The 18,768-nt window shown below is 43.0% G+C and overlaps 1 protein-coding gene across 1 annotated transcript in view; it reads right to left on the minus strand.

Moving 5' to 3' along the window:
- Positions 1 to 18,768, minus strand: part of snx29 (sorting nexin 29) — a 136,172-nt gene that overhangs the window by 96,073 nt on the left and 21,331 nt on the right. The window contains exon 14 of the mRNA XM_061094615.1: positions 9,691 to 9,776. Within this exon, the coding sequence (XP_060950598.1) occupies positions 9,691 to 9,776 (86 nt within the window). The remainder of the gene's footprint in view (positions 1 to 9,690; positions 9,777 to 18,768) is intronic.

Genomic DNA, 18,768 nt, shown 5'->3' on the forward strand with positions numbered 1-18,768 from the left:
CTCCCTCCGTCTGCCCCTCTTTTCAGACACATATAGCTGCTCTCTCTTTACTAAGACCAGGCTCAGACACGCCCCGCTCCATTACAAACCTTCACACATATTGAATCAACACTAGTATAGAACCACCCTCCTTAAATTGAGATTTTTCTCAGATCTTGCCTCAATCGCCTTACAGCTGTAAAATCCCTCTGTAGCTCTCAAGGCTCAGTTTCAGTTTACACACATTTTTTTATCCAGACTCTTCCTCACAGCGAGGAATTGACTTATGCTCACTGAAATCCAATCAGTTAATCTTTGAGTCCAAAGGAAAAGTGAAGAAATTCCCGAAAGGTAGACTTGAGATGTCTTGTTCAGTGGGCTACCGTGACCTAGACCTTGGGCCACCCAAATCCAATCATTAAACCTGTAGGTCGAAGTGAGCATTTGTGCCAAATTTAATATATAATTGTCTTGTGGCTTTCTTGAGAAAACATGTTCACAAGGTTAAAAAAAAAGGATTTGTGAGGTCAGAGTGAGGGATGCTGAAAATAGGGGTGCTAGGGCTGCTGCAGCACGCCCTAGTGGCAGGGGGGCTGTACCTGCAAGACAAAAAAGTCCACTAAACAAATGAATGACATTTCCTTTTAGCGTAGTCAATTAATCGTGGTAAAATAAATCCATCCTTCTTCATGAATTCACTATCAATGTAGGATATTTTCTGTGTCTCTGATGGCACGTCACCACTATGTTTAAAACTATTTCTGTCCCCATCAATTCCCTAATCCTGAGGAGGAGATAACTGAACAGCACTATGGTTCTAAACCACCGCCAACTCTGACTGACTCCAAGAGTCCCTGCCTTTGACCTTTTAGTTAGGTCATGCTTATGTGCAAGTGAATGTTTGTGCCAGATGTAATAAAATTCCCCATTTGTGCTCGTATATACATGCACGTATGTATGTATAATATATAGGAGAAGACAACCCGTAAACATAATGTCTCCACAAACATTATTCCTCCAGGCCACTGGTGAGGCAGAATAAAAGCAAACCTTGTGAAGAGGTGTCAAGATTAAATAAACACTGATTTAGTGGCAGAGAGTAAAAACACTGGGTTAGATTTCACTGTGATACATCAAAAACTTATTTATTTATACTTCTAATGTGTGACCTTTCTTTAACAGCTAACAATGGAGACAACCAAACTTGGGTTATTAAATATTGCAACAAAATGGCAATAACTCAAGCAAATGCCAAGGTTTGGTTGCCCGAGAGCCAAAAATATGCCTCAGATGGGAGTCGGAGTCCACACCCCGCTGGAGTGCTTTCCATCCTCGGCGGAGATTTTCCATATTTATCTCCGGGATAGGTGTATGTGAAGAGGCTCAGCAGGATCTGGCATTCAGCGAGATGATTAAAATGTTCATTAACACTGATCGGTCCAGGTGATGAAATCTGTTACACACCCCTGCAGCGCCCGCACGGAGGCGCCTGTGAGATATGACGCCCCCCCCCGGGTGCATTCATCTACACACGCACACTAGGTTGGCCACCTGGACCCACCTGTGACGAACAATACGCCGCAATATCACCCTTTTGTGCCAGGAAAGGAAAACAGTGGCTGTGGGATTAATTGTCACGTATCCACACAAACAGACCACCCTGCGCTGAATAAATGAAAGTCGCCCACACCTTTGAGCTGGTAAACACGACCAATCTGTTGGATTAAGACCTGAGAGGCTAAACAAGGTGAGTGGTTGCCCGGCTTCTGCTGTTATCATCAGGGGCCGCAGCTAAACGAGTGTGTGGGCACAATTAAGCTAAACTCACATAGAGAGTGACTCATCACTTGCTCTTTTACAGTCGGCCTACTGGGATGTAAATAACTTTTCAACATAAACCACTTACACACTAGTTACAACACTTTCTTACCCACCTACGGTCGCAAATGCACAGTTTAATTTAGGTCTCACACAAACACACAGAGTTTCATATTCGCACTCTAGGGGACATGAGACAATTACCACAACTACACTGTATGAACGTGCACGGTTTGGAACATTTGCCCTGACCAAGCACAAACCTACACACATTTGTTTAATGATGACCAGCATGACCTGCTTTTCTCATATTAACCCCCAAAGACACTCAGCTACTCATTTGTTACCAATTAATGACAAACCCACCTTCATTATAACAAAAACACACACACACACACCAAACAAACATAGCAGGTAAGCACCGGAAAACAATATATAACACACACACTCAAATTTCAGTAACGTACAAACTTGCATATTGAGGCTTGCACGCCTACACACATACACAGACACAGTTGTGTCTCCTTTACTTCAGAGGACATTGCATTGACTTGCATAGATTTCCTGGAGTATTAGTCAAACCATAATAACCACATAGATACTACTTACCTAACCCTTACCTTAACTTAACCCTAACCTTAAAACATGTCTTCGCCCTAAAATGTAAGAATTGACATTATGGGGACTCGATTTTTGTCCCCATTAGGAAGACAAGTCCCCATTGTGTGACTGTGTCCCCACAACATGAGTAATACCTGGACCGCACACACGCACACACACACCAACACACAGCTGACACCTCACACTCGGATGCCTGACCTCCCTGAGGCCATACAAGGGGAAAGCGGAGCACGCAGAGGGACAATAAACGCAGATCTATGCATGTAATGAATAAGTTACACTCTCCTATTAGGGCAGGCAGCAGTGACAAATGCTTCTCATTCACTCATTACAGGCCACTGGGTGTCGGAGGAAGCAGCAGAGACCAAATCAGACCAGGGGAAGCTTATTGGGTTTTAAACGGCCATGTAATCCATTTCCTTATTGGAGATGAATAAGCTGCTGTCTGCGGTGAGTTTATTTATGGGCGAATTAAACACGTATGCGGTGATAGGCAGAAAGCAGAATGAATCAAAGCGCTGGGCTGCAACTGATCCTGGGGGGGGGGAAACGCAGGTGAGGGGATTTAGACCAAGTGTATTTACACGTACAAGTATAAAGAATGAAAACTGGGGCAAAAGATCGAGGGAAGAGAAATACAGAGACCACATGAAAAGAAATGAGTTGCATGGGCAGCCCGACGGGGAGCTCATAAAGTCAAGTGTAACAATTGGAGTTGGCAGGAAAAGGAATAGTTGGAACCATAGACTTTATATAAAGATGGACGATGCGTCTCCACTTCCTCCCACTATGCAGAAATGAAGCCTAAATATCCCAGATACAAACGTAGCCATCTTCGTAGTTTTTTGAGTAAACCATCACTGGAGGGAGCAAGGTCCCGTCATTACACGCACTCGACCAATCACGAGCTGTCAATCATGACATTTCACCTCGTCATGGCATCAAATAACTGATTGAAACCAAACTCATCGAAAAAAATGACACTTGAAAAAACATCAGTTTGGGGAGCTGTCAGGTCGGCCCATCTGTAAACAGTCTGTTGTTGAAACAAACAAAGCAAATAATTTAAAATGTCCTTTTCCATTTTAATGTCACTCTTTTTTTCCATTTCAACCAAAACAGAGTATTAATACACCAGAATAATGGAGTGCATAGATAAAAGTGAGAGGAAATGGAAATATCACAAAGCTCTTGACAAGGAAATGAAAGAGAGGGAATTCCCTCTGGGCAGACCAAATGACCTCTGACCTGTAATCGATCTGTCCCAGTGTCCTCGACGTGCCCAGCCAGCACTTAACAGGTTAATAACTCTGATCCCTATCCATGCACTGGCAGGCCAATCTTTTTTTTTTTTTATATAGCACTGCAGGCCAATTTCAGCCGACCGCATGCAGCAATCAGCCATCTGAGAGAGATGAGGTGAGACCCTGCTTCCTCAGGTTCGCCCGACCGTCCCCCCGGGGAATCAATCCCCCCCGGTGAAGCAGTCAGTCACACACCAGCCGCTCAACTGGCCAGCCATTAAAACCACCTCCTGGGAGGAAGAGAGGCCGGGACACATCATCACCTGAGAGACAAAGAGCCTCCTCTGAGGATGCGACAAATGTTTTTTTCATCCAGTCAACGCCCTTATTACAAACCCTGACCTTCTATCATTGCAGCAGTGGACTGCAGACAACAGCACTTTGTCACAAGTCCCTCTCTTCTTGAACCTTTCTGTCTCTCGCACTCTCCTCACTCGGGTGAATAGATTCCTGACACGTTCTTATTTCCCAGTGACCTGCTACATCCAGCATGTTGTTCAATAACGCTTGGAGCACACATTTGATACAGCTACGCCATCGAAAATAATAGCAGTGGGGAATAAAGAAATCACAATATGTCAGTCCGAGGGGCGAATTGGAGAGTGGGCGTACGTCAAGATGCTGAAGATGTGTGGGATTTTACATAAAATACAAATACTCACCTCCACCAAGGTCCAACAGTCCACTTAATCTCTATCCACCTGCACCCCATTTCACACACTCAAAGATCCATGAATTATTCCCTCTGAAAACAGTATAAATGTTAATAAAGACCATGTCTCGCAAGGTTAAAGAAAGCAAAGAAGATTTCTGGATTTGCCTCCTGATTGAAATCGGAAATTTGAAGGATTCTCCCCCTGAACAATACCACACCCTCTGTACCAAGTTTTGTGGAAATCCGTTCAGTAGTTTTTGCACAATCTGGCAGACAAACAAAGAAGACAGTCATGAAAACATAACCTCCTCGGCGGAGCTAACAAAGGGGAGGTGACAGCTCGAGTTCGCCTCCTGTCACAGGTGCTTGGAGAGGTGCAAAAAGACGGGCATCAAATCTAAAGGGGCGGCTGGTTTAACAGTTTTTTTGTATTTTTTACTGACTCCTACCTTGTTTCATTGTCAACACCTGTCGTTGTGTTTCCGTTATGTGGCTTTTGTTTCCTGTTGTGCCTTTTTTGCAATCGTGTTTTCTGTTAATGCCTTTGTGTGAGACGTCCCAAAAAGAGAACGATGCAAAGAGCTGGAGTAAAGTGATGGAGATGGGTGCTTACAAAACCTGCACATAAAATTCAGATGTCGGATTGCACTATGGAGACTTGATTTCCTGCAGACCGCTTGCCAGTGTAATGGAAAAATTAACTAAGTATGTTTGAAACCTATGTTGTAGTTGGAAAGTAAGTTTTTGTAGCTCTGTCTAAAGGCTTTTATGACCTTGCTACATACATATTCAAACTGTTCAAAAAGTTTATGACCTGGACTGTTTTAATGGCCTGAACTGTGTTGACCTGAAAACCCTTTAGTCTTCCCAAAGAACTGAACGTATGTCTGCTTATCTCCAAGGAAAAACATGTAAATCAGTTGTCTGTGTTAGATAGCTCTCTCCATGCGCCTACAGAACCAGTCTGGATTGGCTGAGAGAGATAGCCTTAGTCCTCCTATATAAGATCATGTATTTGACTGTCCTGCATCTTCACTCTGAGACCCTTGCGGTTTCCCTGTGTTGATCCTTTCTGCAGAAAGCCCCTTATTAAATACACTTAGATAACTTTGGTGTTTCCAGCCTCTTGTATCTACAGATTTCCATCACACTAGCATCAGGACAAACATAAAAAGCAGGAGAAAAGGGAAACTTTCCTAGTTACAGTAATTTAAAAAAAAAGCAGCGTATGATCTTTCAAGGCCACATGTGCAGTCTTATTACGTATGGACTGATCTTCAAGGAACATCCAGACTCATGGGAACTGTATCTCCCATGTGTCTCTCTCTCCCGAGGTTTCTCTTCATGTGGCTGTGCCTTACAGTACACATGACTGCTTGTGTCACACGACAAACCCCTCTAGGGGATCAACTAATGGCTTCTCTTAATGACAAACCCACGTACAAACAGGCACACATATACGTACAAACAGCTAGCACTTGAACATTCATCTCACTTTGACGCTACACCCGTTGGAGCTATGCTAATGTGACATGTAAAGTATATGTACTTCCTGTCTTCTACTATATGGCCAACATATGCAGATATTCAAATTGGATTCAAGCGTGTAACATGAACGATGATACACATTCCTATAGAAATCGCAGAGCCAACATGCTATTCTCTCATTTGCAAGTATAAGCAGAAAGGGGGGAAATCCCCGAAAAACAAACGCAGATAGAAGGCATCTCGCGGGAAACGGCAATTATTGCTGAAACACAGGGAAAGGAGAAGCTTCTTTCCAGGCACGTCAGCTGGAGCCTGAGGAGCGCCGGAGAGATCAGGTCTCCAGCGCTGTCATTAGACTCGAGAGGTTTCAGAGACGGCGGCGCACTGATCACGGGGAAGCACGCTGACAGCACATGAAACCGGGGAAACTTGTGTATCAATTCATACTAGTCTCTTTCTTCCCCCTAAACTGCTCCCTCATCATTCCTCCTCCTCTGCTCCTCCACACTCACACATCTCCACCAGCCCGCTGTGGGTTTCGACATCAAAGTGTGATGGAACCAGGCACATCATTAGCAGAAGACAGAGGCAAAGGGAGGATGAAATCATTTAGACGCCGCCGTGGAGAGGGAATTACTACGCCTGTCGGGATGAGGCGAGCGGGGACGGGAGGAGAGGGAATGACAAGAGGGAAGACGGAGGGGCGAGAAAGGAGAGGGAATGTGTACAAATGACGGGAAAAAGGAAATGTCAACATCGGCGAGAGAGCTAATGAGCGGTGGTGGTGAGGAGAAAAACCAAGATCAAGCCACAAATTCAAGAAATGACGCGCTAGAACACGTTCGTCAAGACCACGGAGATGAGCAGGGGGATGGCTATTTCCTGGTAATACATGGTAGGTGTCTTCATGAGCAAGGGAATCTGTGTGTCTCACTGCAATCATCTCCCATCCTCAATGATTGCCCCTTGCAGTGCACTCAGGTGTCAGCGGGCCAGGCGGCCGAGTTTGACAGGCTGAACACGGTAATTGCCAGGGATCAGAGAGAGGAGAATGTTTTAAACATGACGCCACCGCAGACCCAAGTCGCACTCGTCGGGTGCTCGGATAACAAGTGGGGGGGGGTTGTCAATGCTCTCGGCAACACGCTGTGACTGCTGAAATCTTCTGAATCGCTGTGCACCTTTTACAAAAGAAGATATCATAAAAAGGTTTCCGGGGCACTGGGTGATCCAGGTTTTTGGTGTCTTCAAGCAAAGCACGGACGATCTGAGGAGTGGATGTGAGTGAATTTACATTATAAAAGGGAGATTTTAGCATCATGCAGCTTAGATCTGTGCGGATTTGGCAATATCCATAACATCAACCTAACACAGCCCCCTCCGAGGTAAGGGTAGAGATGTGGGGACCAGTGATGCCGGTAACGCGCTACTTAGTAACGCGTTACTCTAATCTGACCCCTTTTTTCAGTAACGAGTAATCTAACGCGTTACTATTTCCAAACCAGTAATCAGATTAAAGTTACTCCTCCAAGTCACTGTGCGTTACTATTTTGTCTACTTTTTTTCCTCTTATTATCATCTACACGAACATGTGCACTTCTCGCTCTTACTCCGTCACTCGCTCACATAAACAACACTTCACTTCCTCATTGTCCCCCCCCCCCCATCCCCAACACAAGCAGCCAATGAGGGCCTGACATCCCCAACAACGCCATTCTATTGGTCCAAACAGTCACATGTCCCACCCGACCCCTTCACAGACCCTCAGGATATCGGAACGCTCCTTCAACACAGTGTTTTACTGAACATACATCAAATCCCGTCTCTGGGAGTGAGGTCATATAGCCTATGCGACAATTAGGTTGAATCGCCCTCGTTTCGTGCCATAATAAACAAGATCCCTACTACTGTCAATGCCGGGCTGCCTCACAGAACAGCTTTTTGTAAAACCACTCCTTGCTTCTCTAATGCTGTGAACAACAGGTACAATGTTCATAAAACATGTTGAAAAGTTACATTTATAAACAATGTAGATCATAAGTAGTAAGTTTTTCCATTACAGTGTTAACAGTTAAATATGTCAGGTCAAGAAAGATTGTCATTCTTTTATTTTTTTATAAAAACAAGTATTTATGTTAAGTGAAGTCAAGAAAGACTGTCTTTATTTTATTTTTATAAAAACATGTATTTTTTCAGGAAATAGTTTTTAAGTTCAACTTAAAATGTCAGGAGATACATTGTACGTTGTTGTTGTGTACATTACTGTTAAAAATGCACTTCTAATAAAGTGAGTGTTGGCAAAACCGGTTGTCATTTTTATGTTGAGGCGACGGGGGTGTTGTCGGCAGCTGCGGAATGTAACGAAGAAAGTAACTAGTAATCTAACTTAGTTACTTTTAAAATCAAGTAGTCTGTAAAGTAACTAAACTACTTTTAAAATCAAGTAGTCTGTAAAGTAACTAAGTTACTTTTTCAAAGTAACTGTGGCAACACTGGTGGGGACAAAGCAACAAACAGGAGCCGTCACAGCATCTTTCAGGTTTTAAACAAGAGCCGGCCAAAATGATAAACTTAACCATCTGTTGTAAACATTCATCCCCGCAGAGTTGGGCGATATGGCTACGAGTGGCACTTGTTTTGTTGATGAATAGAGAATACCATCCCTCAACTTTTAACTAACATGAATACTTTTTTCCCCATAAACACCGAGGAATCTCATCCAAATGGAGCTGTTATTCATCATAGGCAGCTAACCGATTGGATGTACAATAAAAGTGGCTCCTTTTCAGGCGTTTAATGAAGGAATGACGTCATTGATAACTTTTCCTTTATCATTAATTTGTCCTTACCACTGTGCGATGAGGGCTTCAACCAAATATGGGATCATTGATTCGTCAGAATAAATAGAGTTCACCTCCAAAGACACTCATGATCTGACCTTCCTGTCAAATTAATCACAACGCAGACGAAGCCAGACTCCACCAGTTACACTTGTCTGCTACTTGCATCCTGCATCAGGGAACCTTGTGGTATTGTTGCTGCCATGTTTGTATAGCAGAAAGAATGACAATTTGACACGTACCTTGCTATATAGGAATTTAACAATAAATTAGAGATCGCAATCTATCAAAACCATGTTTCTCTTTAAAAAGGAATAGTGGGCTTGATAAAAAAAGGCTCGTAACTTAGCTGCAAAATACAGCTGTTTGTTCTGATAGTCAGTTTAAAAACCCTGAAGCACTGTTAACCTGATATTACAAAGTTCTACGTGTCTCTTTACCTCCGCGTCTCGCAAAAACATAACAGAAAAGCCTCTCACAAACACATCAAGCCTCGGGGCCGTCACAGATAACAGCCCTCCCCTTCTATACCCCCAAATGCAATTAGCCATTATGTGGGCCTCCCTAATCTGCCATGTTCATTTTATTTGCCTCTGATACAGCAGGGGGGGGCTTATCTCGCCGGTCTGTAAACAGAGCAGCGCTCGCGTCCCCCGGCAACAGGGAAAAGCCAAAGTCAAAGTTATCGAGCCTGGCCGAAAACTGAAAGAAGAGGATAAGCCAGAGTGAGAGAGACGGAGGGGAGAGAGCGAGAGAGGCTCACTCAGTTTGACTTCACGGCATTAAAGGAAGGAGGTTAGTCATCGGAGCCCCGGGAGAAATGACCTGATCTGGGATCCGGGGCAAACTGATGACCTTCTTTTTTTTCTGTGTGTGCCTCTATAAGCATTTCTGTTTGTGAGCAAAATAGACGGACTGGGACACAGATATGCAATCTAATCTTAGGTCATAATGGTTTGTGGGTGTGTGTGTGCGTGTGGTTTACCGTCGTTGCCCTGGTTCCCCTCTCTCTTCAGCATCTGTACCGCCCCCACATACTTCTTCAACTGGACCTTCAGGACCTCATTCTCCCTGCACAAATAGACAAACAGATACACACACACACACAGCTTATAACCAGGGACGAATAAAAATGAAGAGGCTATAACTACAATACACTGTATGCAAGCAATTTAGCTTTGTATAATGTCAACTACAACAACAGTAATTATTAAGAGAGCAGAGCCGATCTGTTTATTTACACAAAATAATCATCTGCTGACTGTGGAGGTCACAATAAAGAGACAAGCAGGAGAAATATTAGATTAGATGAGATTCAACTTTATTGTCATTGCACAGTACAAGTACTTATACAACGAAATGCAGTTTAGCATCTAACCAGAAGTGCAAAAAAGGCAGTAAAAGTGCAGAGTAATGTGCATATTAAAGTGAAAATGTAAATAAATAGATCTGTACAGTAAGAAATATATATGGAATATTACAGTATTAATAGGAATTGTAAGATATAAGAACGATGAATACACTATGAGCAGGATAAAAATATAAATATATAAATATGAATACACTATAGGCGGGATATACAGTAGTAAAAAAAGTAACAGTCAGTACAAATGTACAAATGTACAAATATGAGGTTTCTCTCCAATGACTCTGACAAGCCATTAGCAGGAGGTTTGTTTACTCTGTTTCATGACACCAGAGCTTTGAAAATAAAAATAAGCTTGTAATCTTGACATTTTACACCTGGAAATGTAAACAGTGGTACGTTTAAAACCTTGTTGTGAAATGCAAGCGCTGCAACTACGGCAGCTGAGAAGGCCCTAAAGGTGAGGAGGCGATAAATGAGGGGTTCAAATACATGATTATTGTAGAAAATAACTTCATTGTAGAAAACTTAGACTTCTAATGTCTTCAGCTGATGCAAACACCAAAGGCCAAATTAGGAGAGAACTCTTGGGTGACAAACTGATGTTTTTCAAATAGGCTATGGCACAGGCAAGTAATGAGATATATATATATATATATATATGAGCTGCAAAAATAGATAATTTGCTATTTGCATGTGAATTCAAACAGTTAGCACACAGGTAACAGGCAGCCTGGGTAGTATATTAAACTGGAATCCTGCTTCTCTGAAGATTCACGTCTCCTACAAACCTACGCAGAGAAGGAAATAACCACGGATCGAAGTGGTTCGCAGAGGTGCTGAATCACACGTCTTTTAATTCTCTCCAACACTCTGTGGACCTACACATCAAGCAAGTAGGTTGGTTGAGTCAGGTTCAAAATGAGGACCGAAAGGGATACGGCCGTGGAGTGAAGGTCTACACACACACGTATGAAAGAAAAACATCAAGCCATCGTCTCACAGTGATGATCCGTGCATGTTCTTCCTCATGCAGCCCAGAAGACAAATGTTGGGTTATAAATTAAAATCCATGTGCAGTGAAAATATCAGCCCAGCCAACTCCTCCTGTACTCAATATCATTAATAAAATCTTGTTCAAAACCCACAAGATGAAGGGCATCACTGCCCTTTCAGTAGGATCAGAGGTTTTGACAAAAGCAAAGATACGTAGATAAAGACATTAAAAAGTCTCATTCAAGTCAAGTGGATTTGTTAATTTACAGAATCCCAAAAATCAAGTTAACAATATAAATACATGGGATGGTGGGAAGCTGTAATAAGGTGCAGTGTCAACAACACATCAATAAACTGCATCTGCAGCACAACGCTTATATAAGAATCCGCCGCTGGGAGGAATTTGATGTATTCACGCAATCCAAGAATGTTCTACATAACTTTAAAAGATGCTACAACACGAACTCTGACATCTTTTTGGCAAGCGAGACCGAAAATTTGATTTCAGTGGTCGGTATCTCAGAGATATGCATTTTTAAATACATGTGTTAATGTAAATCCAAATGTGGCAGGACAAGAGTCTGGGTAGATTGTGGAGTCCAGCGATGCTATAATCATAGCGTGTGTGTGTGTGTGTGTGTGTGTGTGTGTGTGTGTGTGTGTGTGTGTGTGTGTGTGTGTGTGTGTGTGTGTGTGTGTGTGTGTGTGTGTGTGTGTGTGTGTGTGTGTGTGTGTGTGTGTGTGTGTGTGTGTGTGTGTGTGTGTGAAGATGCAGAAACAAAAGACACATAGATAAAGAACCACAGTGAGGGAAAGAGGTCGTCTCTTTACAAGCCGGAGCCGTTTAAACAGCATCGACTTTGGGGAGGAAATCAATCAGAGTTGGAGTGTGGCTTTATGCCCTCAGCAGTTAAATTTAACAGCCTTTGTCTTGCTCCGCTGCCGCACCGCCAAACCCTTCATTCGCAATGGGTGGATATTGTCTGTTTTTTTGGTGCCCTGCTTATCAGGCCCTCATTGCCCACCCACAAAAGCGACAAGCTCTCCGAGGAGCCGTCCACGCCGTTGTTATCGGAGCCACCCGCAGCCCTGACGCCGTCCCAGCCTGATCAAATTAGAGCTAATATGTGCCTCTTGCTCCAAGTGTGTGAGTGTGTGTGTTTGTGGAGGAGCTTGGGAAGATACACAGATACCCAAAACAATCTCCTTTTACTGAGAGAGAATATTTGGTTACAGCACTCACAGAGAAAAGTGTGAGTGCACTGGCCTTGATACTTGAAGCTGCAGGTTAACGTGTTCTTCTGAAAAATGTGGAGCTTCTGCTCATTAATACTTAAATCACTTCACTTCTATTCAGTCTCCAAATGTGAAGAAAACTGCAACAATACAAAAACTCCAGATGAATAATTGGTGTGGGACAAGTAGAAGACGCCGACAACAAGATCCGAGCAATTTTCCAGAGATTAAGTCTGAGAGCATCTTTTTTTTATCTTTAAAAAGATACTTCACATATTTTTACAGATATAATTAAAGAAGCACTGAGCAATACTTTTATAACAACACAGCTCAAATGATGATGTCTAATGCGAAAGGGTTAACTCAAAGAGCTTTTACCTCCTTTAAAGCGTATTTAGGCTTAGTTTTTGGTTTTGTGTGTATAAATACACACAAATCTTGATTACTAACATAAAATGGACTTCAAATTAAAAGGTACCTTAATGGTCTGGAGGTTCAAAGAGGTTTGCATGTTTTCAGGATGCCAATCTCGTGATACGAGAAAACAAAAATGATGACCCCGTAATACAATGTGTACAGCAAATACAACATAAGTCCTCTCAGGGGAAATCTGAGGCTGTCAGCTGATATAGGAGCTGTCAGCGTGACAATGTAAATAAGCAAAGTGTCCTGCAGGTTATGAGTAAGCATTCCTCTCACAGCAGCCTGAGCTGGGCGGTGCAAACGGTTTCAAATCCAATTTTGGAGCGGACTGATAAAACAAAACAAGATGTAGGTGTGAAATACAACCTCTGATTCGAAGCGGCTTGCCTCGGGTCATACAGAGGGTTCAGCCACCGTAACGTATGAAGAGTCAAATGTAGAAAATCTGAGTTTTAAAACAACGTTGGTGCATCTCCATGACGATAAATGTTCCTCCCCTTCTACTGCTCCATGCTTCTGTTTATTAAGGATCATAAATCTATTTAAAGCCCAAAGGAATTGGCTGCTACGATTGATGCCTGTCATTCCACCCTCTCGGTTTGATGCTTTCATAGAGGGCTGCAGCTAATGGGTTCGGAGCAGCCAGTGATTTGTAATTTAATTCATGGTTTTAGTTGATAAAATGTCAGTAGAGTGAAGAAAGCCCCACAGTCTAAAAGCCCCGACTTATTGGGGTTGTGACAAATATGTGAACGCTACCAGCTTGAATACCCACTCACGTAGCATTCCAACAATTCTGGACTATAATCATTTTCTTTAATGGCTCGAGCAAGTCCATCATTACAAATTCAGTTCAGTGGACGAGCCATATTCAGACTCACTTTTCCTCAAACCCAAAGCTGTATCTCGGTTGAGGATTTTAAATCGATAACAGTCCATTAAGATGTTTGATGCTTCGATTTTCCTGTGAATGTTGGAACGCTGTTTAGACTCTTGTGAAAATTTAGGGGCAGTAATGTTTTAAATGAGCAGGCCGGAGGTGAAGAAAGGTAAATGGACTGCATTCATTTATTGCTTTTCTTTTTTTAATCAACCACACAAAGCGCTTTACAGTACAAACATCATTCACACACACAAACAGTATATACTTCTATAATACCTCTTTTGCACCTAAATTAGAGGAGAGATGCAAAAATCAGAAAGGAGCAGAAAGGAAAAGAAAGAAGAAGGAAAAAGAAGTACGAAACAGGAAGAATGAGGAAGAAGAAGAAGAAATATCAAAGAAGGAGGAGGAAGGGGGAAGAAGAAGTAAGCTGAAGAAAGAAGAGGAAAGAGAAAGGAAGGAGGAAGACTAATAAGGGAGAGGAAGGAAGAAAATGGAGGAGATGACAAGGAAGGAGGAAGAAGAAAAAAGAAGTTGAAAGAAGAGGGAAGAAGATTGAAGGTGGCACAAGAAGAAAGAAGAATAGGGAAGAAGGAGGAAGAAGGCCTGCATGTTTCTGCACTGGTTAGCACCATCACCTCCCAGGGCCTAGTTCTTGGTTTGAATGGACGGACGCCTGCTCAGAGAAAATGCCTGTAAACTATGTTGGTTTATAAAACTGTCTCATCATCTGCCATGTGAGAGACAACAAGAAGAAAGACAAACAGAAGATTTATAGAAGAGTTTGTCTGCTTGTGTGTGTGTGTGCGAGTAAGGCTTAAAGAAACTGAAAGTGGAAAATGGTGAAAGAAACTCTAAGTTTGAGATATAAAGAAATTATAAATATTTTGCGTGAAAGAGGAAAAGTCAGAGACAACTGTGAAGTTTGCGTGTGTGCTTTGTATAAAGCCAATACTGCGAGAGATTATTAGAGCGAGAGGGAGTCGGGAAGATCTAATCTTCTCTGAAAAATAAGCAAAAACAGTATCTCAAGAGGAGAGCTCCTACATTAACCACACAGAGTAATTACTTATGTTCAGTTTAAGCCCTGGGGTGATTTTTCTCTCTTGTATCCTTTGACCGCTTCCTGTATTATCCTCGTGTTTGGTAGTCATCTTAATGTGCAATAAACACAACTAAAGTGGTTGTTCTTCAGGTGCACTCCGGTTTCGTTTGGAAGTGGTAAATGAGAGGTACAAAGACGCCCGCGGAGACACACAGCTCAGGAGCTGGATAAAGCTCCTGAGTGCAATTTACTGCTCACCCTGTCAGAAAAAAAAAACAACACTTCAGGCATACACACACTTGTGTCACACTTCCAAAGGCCCACAGACAAAGCTGTATAAACTCACAAACAAAACAAGGCTAGGCTAGGGTGCAGGGCCGGGGTTGTTAAAACTTCCACATTGAAGGGAAAAGGGCCGCCCCCCCCTGGGTAGAGTGACATAAATGACTTCCCAGAGAAGTAAACTAGGCAAACTTCACAGCCGCTCTCTCTGCCACTTCTTAGATCAGCTGCACCACACTGCCTGAGGAGAGACGGCCACTCTGCCAGCTAAGAAAAAGGCATTTGCTCCCATTTCTTTTGTGTGTGTGTGTGTGTGTGTGTCTGTGTGTGTGTCCGCCTGTCCAATCGCCCCCTCCCCTGTGACGAGGTATCACTTCCTGGCCCGAGCCCACTTGACTGGCTGCCTTCCCGTCTTCCTGCTGCGAGAGGCCTTCTTTCTGCTCTGCCAGCTGACGTCAGAAAAAGGGGGACAAGAAGTGGTTGTAGAGAAAGAGAGAGTTCAGTGTGTGTGCGTGTGTGTGTGTTTGTATCCTTGAGGGAGAGAGTTTGAGGGTTAGACGTTCAGCGCAAGGCCACGTTGGTTTTGGACATCTAAAACCGAAGCCACAGTTTTTTAATGACTCTGACTGTTGTCATTAGCAGTAACCAGCAACTAAATAAAAAGGGCAGTGTGATAAGACACGAAGATAAAATATCATGCCAGATATATTTCTGACACATTTTTCTCGAAAACAAAGTAAAGTTATTTCCTCAAAAATCTCAAAACTGTGTGAATTAATATAGTTCTTCATCAAACCTCAGCAAATCCATGTTTTTTATATTTTAAATTATGTCATGTTTCCTATGGAGGACCATACATGACTTAAGTATATGACTTTCTTCTTAAGTGTATGACTACTTAAGTATATGACTTTCTCATTAGCATAAGCAACAGAAATGAGGAAATTAAATAAATAAATAAATGTGGAAGACATTTATTTAGACCTTTCTGTTGTTATTAACGTATTTATTCATTTATTTCTGTATTCATTTATTTATTTCCTTTTTTATTTATTTATTTCTGTATTTATTTATACATTTATTTATTTATACTTAAGGCATGTATGGTCCTCCATAGTTTCCATCCATATTTTCTAGAAAACAATCTCCTTCTTACATAACTTTGTGTTTGTGCCATCGCCACATACTTGGCAGCAGGGAAATAGCTACTAGTAAGACTGAAAGAGAGCAGGACTTATGGATTTCACATTCAGATTTTGTAATGCTCTCACGCAAACTCACTGCAGCTTCAGCTCTTCTCCTCACGCTGCCTCTGTGCCCACGTGAAACATGCTTTAGGAGCTGCGCTTTAAGAAAGTATAACACCTTCATTAAGCACGAGTCCAGCGGATCCCGAGAGACGCTCTGTTATGTGGTGTAATCATATGGAAAAGCAAGTTATTGTGTAAACAACAATATCCAGACTGAAGCTCGTTGACAGCTACGGGTGAAGTGGCTGTGAAGTAGGGAATTAAGTTTGCAAACAGATAAAAGGAAAATTCACAGCGACCGAGTGGGCGTGTTGATGGCGTTTCGACCACACAACAAACTGACTCAGGACAAAACAAACAACAAAATCGCTCAAAAAGAGGTGCCAAACATATTGTGTTCAATTTTGCTACGGGTCCAGATGAAAGGCTGGATCCAGGATATCCCCCCCTCCCCTCTTCTTTAAACATTGTGAGATTGGGGCTTGATTGATTTTTTCCACCAATTTCCCAGAGAATAATTCAAGAAACTTTAAGTTAAGGGGACTGTTGGGCCTCGGGCGGAAGTTATGCTCTCATCCGAGTGATTTTCTGATTGCAGGACTCTTACAGTACCCTGCATTGCTTTAAGCTCAACGTACCTTACTACTGTAAATACACTCCGTACCAGAATACATGAGGATGCTGTGCGTCAGCGTGTGAGTAAGGGTTTCACATTTTCAGGATATATTTGGACCAATGAGTGAGTGAGGGTCCTGCTGTATATCGGAGTTTTGTGTGGGTGGGAAACTCAGTGAGTGAGCAGAGGCTGTTTTTTTGCCCACTCCCCTCTGCCGGAAATCGACGTCAGCCGAAATCTATCTATGGCCACTCGCTCATCCTCAGCCACCCCCATATACAGATGGGCTCAAGACACACACACTCACACGTCTAAACATACGCACACAATACGCACATATATGCCATTTAATTTGGGTTTGGAAACCGCTCTACTATAAAATCAGTATTATTCGGAGAAGCCTCAATAAAACCATCTGATGCTGAAGATAAGGAGTTAGCCTGAACCTTCGTGCCTGCAGCGAAGTCCTCTCTGTCAAGGTGAGAGCACGTCACACAATCTGCGTCAAACCGCATCTCAATTAACTCGACAGCAGGGAAGCACTCGAGTTAGTCGCTGGTCAACGACGAAGTGAGTGCTAAGACGTTACTCCTCTGTGTCAGATTGGATGTCAGGCTTCCTGGCGCCCGGCTCGCCCCTTTAGTGCGAGCAAATCACAAAAGGAATCGTGGGATACATAGCAACCGTTGCCAGTAGCCGCTTTCACTGAATGATTCTGACAGCTTCCAGCCCTCATTCAGTGGCTAGCTGCTCCTTCAGTGGTATTTATAGCAGCTATTGATCGAGGACCGATTTGGCTGAGAGGGAAAAGCAGCACTTGAGATTTAGCGGCGGTCTATAGAATCGGCTTTGTGTGTCCGTGTGCGCGCGTATTGTCGTGCGGAAGGAGCGCACTGTGTGTCAGGGAGGACGGAGGTGAATGTGAGGCCATCACTTGTTCCTGGCACACGCCGGATAAGTGCTGAACAAGACGAAAATCATCAGCTCCTGCACTGTCCTCTCCAGACTACAAGCCCATCCGCTGCAGCCGTCCCTACACACTTAACTTGGAGTGTGTCAATCAATCCCGGCTGGTGGCTTGACTCGACTGTAGGAGGCTACGATCGGAGCGACGACTCGCTGGGACTGCTGGAGGATGACTAATCCGCTATTTAAAGGGCTCACGGCTCAACTGAAGGCTTCTGGCGTACAGGCAATCAATTGTTGTAGCTGAGGTGACGCAAGTCAATTTCAGGGACGCCGCAGGTGATCACTTAGTCGGACAAAAGTGTTTATATATCGATACCTAGGGGATGGAAAGGTAACGCAGGGAAATAGTCGTTTGTCGTTCATCCGCGAATGTTTTTAATCATGAGCGACTGAACTCGACGTGGCGACCTTAACATCGATACTCGCACAAATACACGTCCTTCTTCCTGTGTGGGGTGCAGCGGTAATTGCTGTGATTATGTGTAAAAAAAAAAGTGATGCAGCTGCTGGAGATACAGTACGAGGCACAGCCCAGCACAGTCAGCAGCAACCAAAGCAGCTTTAATCACAGACGTGAAGGTCCCTCTGGGTTATTACGGCTTCTACACAATGTTTACTGATGCTGTGCCGACTTAAAAGTTCTCCGTTTAAATGTATTGATGCGCACAACAACTAACAAGGAGGGAAACAAAAGTTCACCAACTGTTCCATCTTCTTTGAGCACAGACATTTGGAAGATATACTACACACACCTAAATGTGTTATTTGGGCTTTACACTTAATGATGACTGATCTTTGAAGAAATACATTAATGCTGGTTATATATATCACAATTATTACCAAATGTAACAAAAATGTATGTGTTGAACATGGCTTATTGCATCTTCTTATTGAAGGTGGGAGGCCCCTTGACAACATAGATGACTTTTTAACTTTAGCAAGCTCATTGGTATTGGCCGTGTGTGTGTGTGTAGAGAGAGAGAGATGTTGGGGGGTT

The sequence above is a fragment of the Limanda limanda genome, chromosome 21 (assembly GCF_963576545.1).
Source record: "Limanda limanda chromosome 21, fLimLim1.1, whole genome shotgun sequence".
NCBI classification, from domain to species: domain Eukaryota; kingdom Metazoa; phylum Chordata; class Actinopteri; order Pleuronectiformes; family Pleuronectidae; genus Limanda; species Limanda limanda.